Source organism: Photinus pyralis, unplaced genomic scaffold, assembly GCF_008802855.1.
Source record: "Photinus pyralis isolate 1611_PpyrPB1 unplaced genomic scaffold, Ppyr1.3 Ppyr1.4_LG2, whole genome shotgun sequence".
Classification (NCBI taxonomy): domain Eukaryota; kingdom Metazoa; phylum Arthropoda; class Insecta; order Coleoptera; family Lampyridae; genus Photinus; species Photinus pyralis.
This window is the reverse complement of record NW_022170403.1, coordinates 6,179,649-6,188,925: the sequence shown is the minus strand read 5'-3', so window position 1 is coordinate 6,188,925 and position 9,277 is coordinate 6,179,649. Positions and strand designations below refer to the sequence as shown.

Genomic DNA, 9,277 nt, shown 5'->3' with positions numbered 1-9,277 from the left:
ATTTTAGGTGTCGAGTTCATAAGAATAAGAATGTATGAATGATTGTATTTGAAAAGAAAGAGGTGGCTGTTAGTAGTAGTATGAAATGTATGTAATTTTGAAGGATAATAAAAGTCATATTTAGAAAAGTAAAATCTGTTCTAAACGCAACATGAGGGAAATTAATTTATCGAATGAGATAAACGTCCCAAGGTATTTTGGAGGAAAGGAAGTAAGTATGCATGTGTTTAGTGATGCTAGTCTAAGAGGAATGGCCACATGCATTTTTGCCCGTTTTGTCAAAAATGAATTGATTTATTTACGATTAGTAGCAGCCAAAGCGCGAGTCACACCTATAGAAGAAATGACAATCCCTAGAAAAGAACTTGTTGCTGCACTGATCTCCAGTAGGTTGGGGTCTGTTGTTAAGAAAAGCACAGAAATAGAAGATTTCACGTACTGGACGGACGCGATGATAACTCTTTATTGGATTAAAAAAGGTGAATGGAAATCATTCGTTGGAAATAGAGTCAAAGAGATCAGAGAACTTACTCAAGCTGAACAATGGAGATTTGTACCTGGAGATAAGAATCCAGCTGACATTGTGAGCAGAGGGTGTTTCCTTAGTGAGTATTTACAAATGAAATGGTGGGAAGGACCTGACTGGTTGAGAGAAAATCCTGAATTGTGGCCTAAAACGGAAATCGTACCCACTCAAATAGAAGCTGCAGCTGTGCCTACGTGTATATGTAGTATTGATGATGGTAGCCAAGCTAATCCACAAATATTTATCAGAAGTCATAAATTTGGAAAAAATCTCCGAATTTTAGCGTACACCCTACGATTTATTGAAAAATTACGAAAGAAATCTTCTATAGGTGGACTTAAATTAAATGAAGAAGAGATTGTTGCAGCCGAAAAAAGGATAATGATTGTATGGCAAAGAGCATGTTATACCGATTTAAAGCGTCATGAAACCTTTATAGATTATGATGGATTATTGCGAGTTAGGACAAAAATACTTTCTAATGAATTTACACCAGCATTTAAAGAACCAATATTGTTATCAAAATGTGAGATGGTAGAAGACATGATTCAGGAGTGCCATGAGAAACTGCATCACGCTGGAGCAAGCACAGTCATCAGTCATCTGAGGGAAAAATATTGGATTTTGAAAGGAAGATCATTAGCTAGGAAGGTAATCCGTCGTTGTGTTAGATGTCGCAGATTCAGAGGCCGACCTATGGAAGTACCTCCCGTTGGACTGCCACACAATCGCACTAATTTGGGAAAAGTCTTCCAAGTTTCGGGTTGTGATCTAGCTGGACCGTTATTTGTAAAGAGTAACTCCAAGGTTTGGATTGTCATATTTACCTGCGCCGTGTATAGAGCGGTTCATCTAGAAATTGTAGATTCTTTGTCTACAGAGGCATTTGAAATGGCTCTCCGACGTTTCATAGCAAGAAGAGGGAGGATAGAAATCATGTATAGTGATAATGGGTCTAATTTTAATGGATTATGGAATTTAATTGAAAAAACAAGAATAGAAAGTCGAATGAAAATTAAATGGGTTTTCAATCCACCAACTGCGCCTTGGTGGGGCGGGTTTTGGGAGCGTCTGATAGGAATAATGAAAAACCTGTTAAAATCGACATTAGGTCGAGCTCTTTTGAATGAAACTGAATTAAACACAGTTTTGACAGAAATTGAAGCTGTGATAAATGCTCGTCCGATCACGCATATGTCGGAAGATCCGTACGAATTGAAAGCAATCACACCTTCTATGTTTCTACAAGAGGAAACCGTTATAGAAACTCCAGATCTTGACGCTGTCGATGAGAATAGCTTAACTAATAGAATTCGTTATGTAAATGAAGTACGTACCCATCTAAAGGAAAGGTTTAGGAAAGAATATTTGGGTAATTTATTATTAAGCAAAGGTAAACAGACTGATAATATTAGGGTCGGGGATCTTGTGTTCGTGTTTTCAGATTTGAAAAAACGAATCCATTGGAATCTTGGGCGTGTGATTGAAGTGTATCCTGGAAAGGATGGAGTTGTTAGAGTAGTAAAATTGAAAACAGAGACTAGTGAATTATTGCGACCCGTACAGAAGTTGTGTTTGTTAGAAATTGAACGGTCTAATAATTCGTATTGTAGTTTTAAACCTAACGATAATCATATTGACCTTGACTTTAATAAACCGTTTTTAGATGAAAACATTTCGAGTGAAATTGAACCGACAATATCTACACATGAAGAGACGGTCACACGTAGCGGAAGGGTTGTGAAACGACGTGAAGTTTTAGATTTGTAAATCAGAAACATTTTAGTTAAATTGTTATCACACTTAGTTATAACTTTTAGGATTAGATTGATTATTTGATAAGTGTTAGTGTTATATTTTGAAATGTAGGATACAACATTTCAAGGGCCGGAGAATGTCGAGTTCATAAGAATAAGAATGTATGAATGATTGTATTTGAAAAGAAAGAGGTGGCTGTTAGTAGTAGTATGAAATGTATGTAATTTTGAAGGATAATAAAAGTCATATTTAGAAAAGTAAAATCTGTTCTAAACGCAACATTAGGTATTCTTTTTCATACTCTCCTTTTGATTTTGTCGGTAACAGATTATCGACCGCTTCTTCGGCTATTAAGTGTAGTTCTGGCGGAGTAGATGAAAAGGTTGTCTCAGACATTGCAAATTTTACCTTCGTGTATCTATTTTCAGGCGCAATAACGAAAAATGTTAAAATTTAGAGAGACTAATTTAAACATTTGAAAGATGTACGCAGTGCTGCCAACTTTATTTTGACGCGGCAATATTTCTATTTTAAACTAAATACATACTTTTTTATAAATAATAATTAAGGGCTCAACATAGAAAATAGTATAAAACGTTCGTCACAGAAGGCCTTCTATCACTCGTTCATTCGAACCTTCGTCGCTACGTGGCTCAGGTTCGAAACTTGAATTCGTGCTAGAATAGGCCGCCTTCTGCAACTTATGTTTTAATATACTATTCTGGACGTGTAATGAACGATATTTTTCATTATATCTCTCCGAAAATAACGGAGAATGATTATTTACATTGAAGTCCACATCCAATTTGACAACAAATTCTGTTGCTTGTCTTATCACCCTTAAACCCCCGATTATCTTCAACACATCATCAATAGTCGAGCGAATTGTATCGTCTCCTCTGCATCTTGCTCCAAATTTCCGAATACTAAAATAACCTTAGTAAGTAATAACCATTTTATCTCTGCAGCTTCATTCAAAAATTGCTCCCTTGTTGTACAGAACTTTTGATTTTTTTGGGATGTAGCGGAGGGTCTGACGCTTCAAAAAGTCGATGGTTTTGCACAATTTGCTGGCGTTTTCATTTTCTTTTACCGTAAGAATATTCTTAATCATTGAAAACCTACTCCAAAACGTACTCTTTCCCCGATTTTTTCAACGCACCAGTTATGAAATTTTTCATATTTCTTTTCGCATCTCTCTTTTGATTTCGCTGGTAATAGTTGGGAACTGGTTTCTGCAGCTTCTCTTAATATATTAGCGGGAATTTCGACTTCACCAAAATCCATTTTTAACACAATGGAAAAAATCGGTTGAGATATATGTCAAAATAAAGCCGCGGTATGCATGGCAACGCATGGGATAGGGATGCTATGGCAAACTTGATTATTCGTAGCGCACGGGAAAAAGTTTTCCAGTGCGCTCGCACGGGAAAACCCTACTTTCGGTGCGCTTGGGATACATGAAAAGACAGTACTTTCGGAGAGGTATAATGAAAAATGATTTTATGGAACAGACTCTAGTATTTTCCATTTTTGACAATTCGGCTAATAATTTAACTAATTTTTCCTTTGGCAAGGACACCGTCATATTTATGGAATCGTAAACAAAGCCTAAGTAGGTGCACGTGTTACTAGGAACTAAAATACTTTTCTTACTGTTAATAACAAACCCTAATCGTTGTAAAATATATACGGTTTGACGTACGTTTGACAAACAATCGGTATATGAATTGCCAAGCAACAAAAAATCGTCTAAATATATGACCGAGACGTGACCCTGTGCTCGTAAGTATGCTACCACAGACAAAATTGTCTGTGATGCTACTACGGGTTTCATGACCTTCGTGAACAACATAGGCGCGCAATTCAACCCGAAAGATAAGCAGTTATATTCGTACAATATTCCACTAAAAGTGAAACGTAAGTACTTCCTGTCACTCTTATGAATGGGAATTAAATGATACGCGTCTTGCAAATCTAATTTAGCTAAAAAGTGTTAAACGAAATCCTTTCAACCACGATAATAACACTTTATCATTTGTTAACTCTTTCCAGAAAGTTATGAAATGTCTTAATCGTCCTGCGGTTCTTCTTACCTCTAAAAGCGATGGTATTTCGTCTCCTTGTACAGATGGTGCCGATGTCCCTGAGGATCTCGATTCATCAGATTCATGCTGTTGCTGCTGGTGGGGACTTGCCGATGTCGTCCACCCTGCCCCTTCGCCTGACGATTTTGGGGTGGACCTTTGAAGTTTAACGCCGGTTTGTGAATTACTTTTTTAGGGAATGTCTTTACGGATTTCAGCTGGTTGGAAGAAATTTTCAAATTCTTTGCCGATTTTAAGTTTTCTTCCAAATTCTCGCCAAATAACCAAGAATCTATCGCGGTTTCAGCTACTGTATCCTTCCAATCCCTATTCAAATTCAAGGAAATTAATTCCTTTCGGGAACACTTTCTCGATGATGCACATCCGCGAGTAAGCGTCCCGCATCACTTAATTGTTCGATGAGTGGCTTAAACTCATCCCCTTCCTTGTTGATTAACTGTGTAAGCGCTAAACCCGAGGCTAAACCTATAGCTGCTAAACCAGAGCTTATCTGCGTTTGTAATTTTGCAAGGCGAAAATCTCGTTTCTCCACCGAATCCGTCACGGCGTGTTTTACTACCAGATTCAGCTTCGGTGCGTCCCAAAACCCCGCGTTTTCGGGAGAAGGGTATTTCTGAATTAATTCGACACATTTGTCCTCAGACAGCCCCCGCTTAAAAATATTAATCCATCTTTCAGTAACTTCTTGCTGAATAGGTGGACCTTTAACACTATCGGATTGCGAATCATTTCCGAGTATAGATAGCACATCCTGGTTCAAGGTTGATGGTGGCGCCGGTACTTCCTCTACGTCGTCGCCTTCCACTACACAGAAAAAAAAAAAAGGTGGATAATAAGACCCGTTCATCACAATCTGGGACTAAAACGTCCCATGATTCAATTACTGTTATCACAAGCAGTATAGCGTGATTCCGCTCAAGATTGTCATCACCAACAACCTGGTGCTATCCCAAGCAACCGTTGAGGTCGGGGAACATGACTATTATCACAAATAGTCGGCCGCTATCACAAGCAGCCCACAACCAGCCCAAACGGTAACGGCGGTTTTAAGGAACGTAAGTCGATCAGAAACAACCTGTTGCTATTACCAGCAACCGGCGAGATCGACGAGCATGACTATTATCACAAATAGTCGGCCGCTATCACAAGCAGCCCTACGAGCGGTGAGTGAGAAATCACTTAACGCTACAAGATAGCCCCCTTGGATATAGTTACCTTGATTTAAGTCATCTTCGGAGAAAGCACTGCGTGCACTCGCATCGGAATCCGAGTCTAATGTAACGCGTTTTTGGGGTGTTGGAAAATCCCCAGAACTGGAATCGGAAGAGGGCAACCGCTTTCTTTTCTTAAAGCTTTTGCGTTCGAAAGCATCCATCCGACGCTCTAGCCTACGCAGAAGAGTAAGTGTTTCGTCCTTATACTTTCCGGGCGACCGCGAACGCTTAGAATGTTTCGATGTCGACATAATAACAATCGCGACGTAACCGTACCACACAAAAAAGAAGACTGAAGCTTACATGGTATACAGTGCGGGGCGGAGCATGGAGAGAAACGCGAGCTTTAAAATTGTGACGTATCCCACAGGAATGAAGGTACTACATTGTGCTTATTTACGAGACGAGGTCGAATATAATCTATCTTAATTTGAACATTCACAATAATTTCTCCCAAGGTCTTACGTGCAAACGATTGTAACGAGAGCAGTTATTTTACGTAAATTGTTTACGATCTTTTTCATTGAAATATGCGGAAGGTATCGAGTTAGTAGTTTGATTCCCTCCGAGGCTCTGCTGTAGAACTGCAATAAAATTCTCGTCATGAATTGATTTATTGGAAAGCGTAAGCGGGTACGAAAGATCACCTTTGAAACTCGATCAGGGTAAACGCATGTTTTGAGTTCCATAAGATACCACCAAACCCTACCCCCACCTAACCCTTAAAAAAACCCTCAAAGGGTTGAAAATGCCTATTGTTGTTTTTTGGGAATACGTATCTTGAAATCAAAGCTATTTAGGGAAAAATATGAAGATAGAAAAATTTAAGCATATTTTCCTATAAAACCTATACCTATATATTTTCCTGTACCAGTGGCGGAGTTATGATATTAATTTTGGTTATTTTTAAAAAGACTAATGTTTTAATTTCTGATTGAAATAAAGACAAATTTTTCAAAAATATTTAGTTCATTAAGTCACTATGCCAAACAAAATTTATATATATGTTGCGGCCAGGAAATTGAAAACCAAATAAAGTCATGGATATTTAAAAATGTCAACATAAATTAGGACCTCTAAAAATGTTATTTTTGCCATGCACGTCATTTCTGAATGCGATACCACATCTGGGCTTTTCAACAAATAGGAAATATTATTTTGTCTATACCTACTGTAGACAAGGAAGAAATATAACAAATGACAGATTACGGACCTTGACGTTCTCTACCAACAATATGTAGTACAGCAAAATTTAAATAAGGATTTTAATTTAGCATAGCTTCCACCGGCTCTAAAGGCAGCTCAGTACCAATTACCATGTGTTTAGGACTTTTTAACAAGTATTTTCTTTGAAAAGATTAATTATGTTATTAAGAAGTTCCTAGCGAGTTCAGAATTTTGGACTTTTTGTCCGTCCGTCCGTCCGTATGTGGACAAGATAACTCCCGAACGGTTTCGAATCGCTTCAATTCATCTGTAGTTTCATTATACCTTCTTTACAAAGGCCTCAAAGCTGGAAAGTAATACTGACCCGGATGATTTCCATTTTTAGTTTCAAACATAGCTGAATAATAACTTACCAGTGCAGAAGTGGATCAAGACATACATGGACCTCGAAAGGGTTCTAAAGAAAATTTTTTCCAACTGTTCGTCAGGCGGTTGCAAAAAAGCTTGCTCGTGGCGAAAAATTGGTCTAAAGTGTACCCTAGCTTGTAGAATTGTAGACAGTTATAGAGTCTGACGAATTAATATATAGAAATATCCTCGGAAATATCTAATTAGGTACCTAATTAAAAACTTATGCTATGTTAAGTATTCATTTGCCTAAACGGGTCGTATTTTAGTTTCACTACCTCATAATAAGTTACCCTACTGCACTGCATAGATACCTACTGACTACAATATATTACAATATATTATCGTTTTAATGCATTAAAAAAGGGATGACATAAAAAAATTAGTACTGCCACTGTTATGATTTTTTATTTCATTAGAATAGGCACGAAATGAATGTTCTTACCTAAATATTTTTGAGAAATTTCTCTAGATTTCACAAAAAAAAATAAAAAATTAGATTTATTTTTTAAAATAAAATTAACATTATGACTTCGGCACTGGTACAGCACCAAACCTACGCTTTCATTTGTCTATCTTCACATTCTTTTGTAAATAGCGTTGTTTTCAAGATATTGACAAAAAACTTAAAAAAATCCCTTTCAAAGGTAGTATGGAGGTGACAGACACGGCGGATCACTTATAGGGTTTGGTGGTATTTTAACGACTCCAAAATCAACTTATTTACCAAATTTCAGCTTGTCACTAATTTTTTCACGGTTAGACTGGGTCGACCCTGACGATTTGGTGTAATCGGGGTTGGAAAGTTTCCACAATTTTTAACATAAAAAAAGGGATTGTATGACATAAATTCCCACATCAAATTTAAAGACAATTCATTTCTCTACAAAATGGTATTTTTACCTCGAGCTAAAGTGCAACTATCAGTGTTCGAAGCATTGTGTTGTGAATTTTCAATCGTTTTTAATTAATTTACAATATTAGCAGTCATTTTCGGAGATCCATTTTTTGGTAAGTAGGTATATTAATCAGCAGAATATCTACTTCTACTCAGTTATTTTTTGATTGACAGAAATTTTATATGAAGGTTTCTAGGGGGACAGAATAGATTGACTGGACTAGTATACAATATCGTCAATCGCAGTAATTATATAAAGAATTAAGAAATAACGAAAATATACCAGCGCACGCCTATGACTGCTCACATCCCCAGCATGTATTGCCGAAGTAGGTACCATCCCCATACATTGGATGCTGAACATTTTTAATTTCTCACTTCAAATACCTATATGTTTGGTGGAAAATATTTGTTATCCGCTACGGCGCTACTTCTATGTAAAAATAATTATACTCTTTCGTAGGCCGGGTGGTTTATTACTCCTAGGTCTGGGACATACTATAAATAAATTTGAATGTTGTACGAAATGTAGCAAAAAAATTGCAAACATTCTGACGGAAAGACCAACCTTAATTACATACCTACAGGGTGATTCCTATAGTACCTGCCACCGTTTGGGAGCGTGTAGGTGGTGCGTAGGGGAGTATTTTGATATAGGACACTTGGGGTCGGGAATCTAAAATAAGGGTGCCAGAGCCAAATTTACCTTCTGGAATTTCGCGCCTGTAGGTAGGCAACCCAACCGGCCGGCGGTGCACACGGAGCGATCTCAGGCGGCGATGTGTGGCTGACACTTGATCAGAATTTTGTTTAAACCCACGAAATCCCGTCTGCAACGACGCGTATCAAGTGAATAAACACTATGGCAATAGTATAATAATAGTTGGCTAGATGTAGGAAGTGCATTGAGAACAACGGTGGCCACGTTGAACACTTGTAAACGTTATTGCTTTTGACTGTCGTTTTCCCTCCTTCCCTCCCATGTCGCTTCCTCGCGCTAACTCGCTCTGCATCGCTCCGCGCGAAACGTCGGTCGGTTGGGTTGCCTACATACAGGCGTGAAATTCCAGAAGATAAATTTGGTTCTGGCGCCCTTATTTTAGATTTCCGACCCCAAGTGTCCTATATCAAAATACTCCCCTAGGCACCCCCTATACGCTCCCAAACGGTGGCAGGTACTATAGGAATCACCCTGTAT

General features: G+C 38.0%; 1 protein-coding gene across 1 annotated transcript; it reads right to left on the bottom strand.

Moving 5' to 3' along the window:
* Positions 1–4,717: 4,717 nt before the first annotated feature.
* Positions 4,718–6,015, bottom strand: LOC116163154. The gene is made up of 2 exons (XM_031477001.1): positions 5,608–6,015; positions 4,718–5,196 (listed from the first exon to the last, which is right to left on the bottom strand). Exons 1-2 carry the CDS (start codon positions 5,855–5,857, stop codon positions 4,718–4,720), a joined length of 729 nt encoding a protein of 242 aa, XP_031332861.1. The 5' UTR covers positions 5,858–6,015.
* Between the last annotated feature and the right edge of the window lie 3,262 nt (positions 6,016–9,277).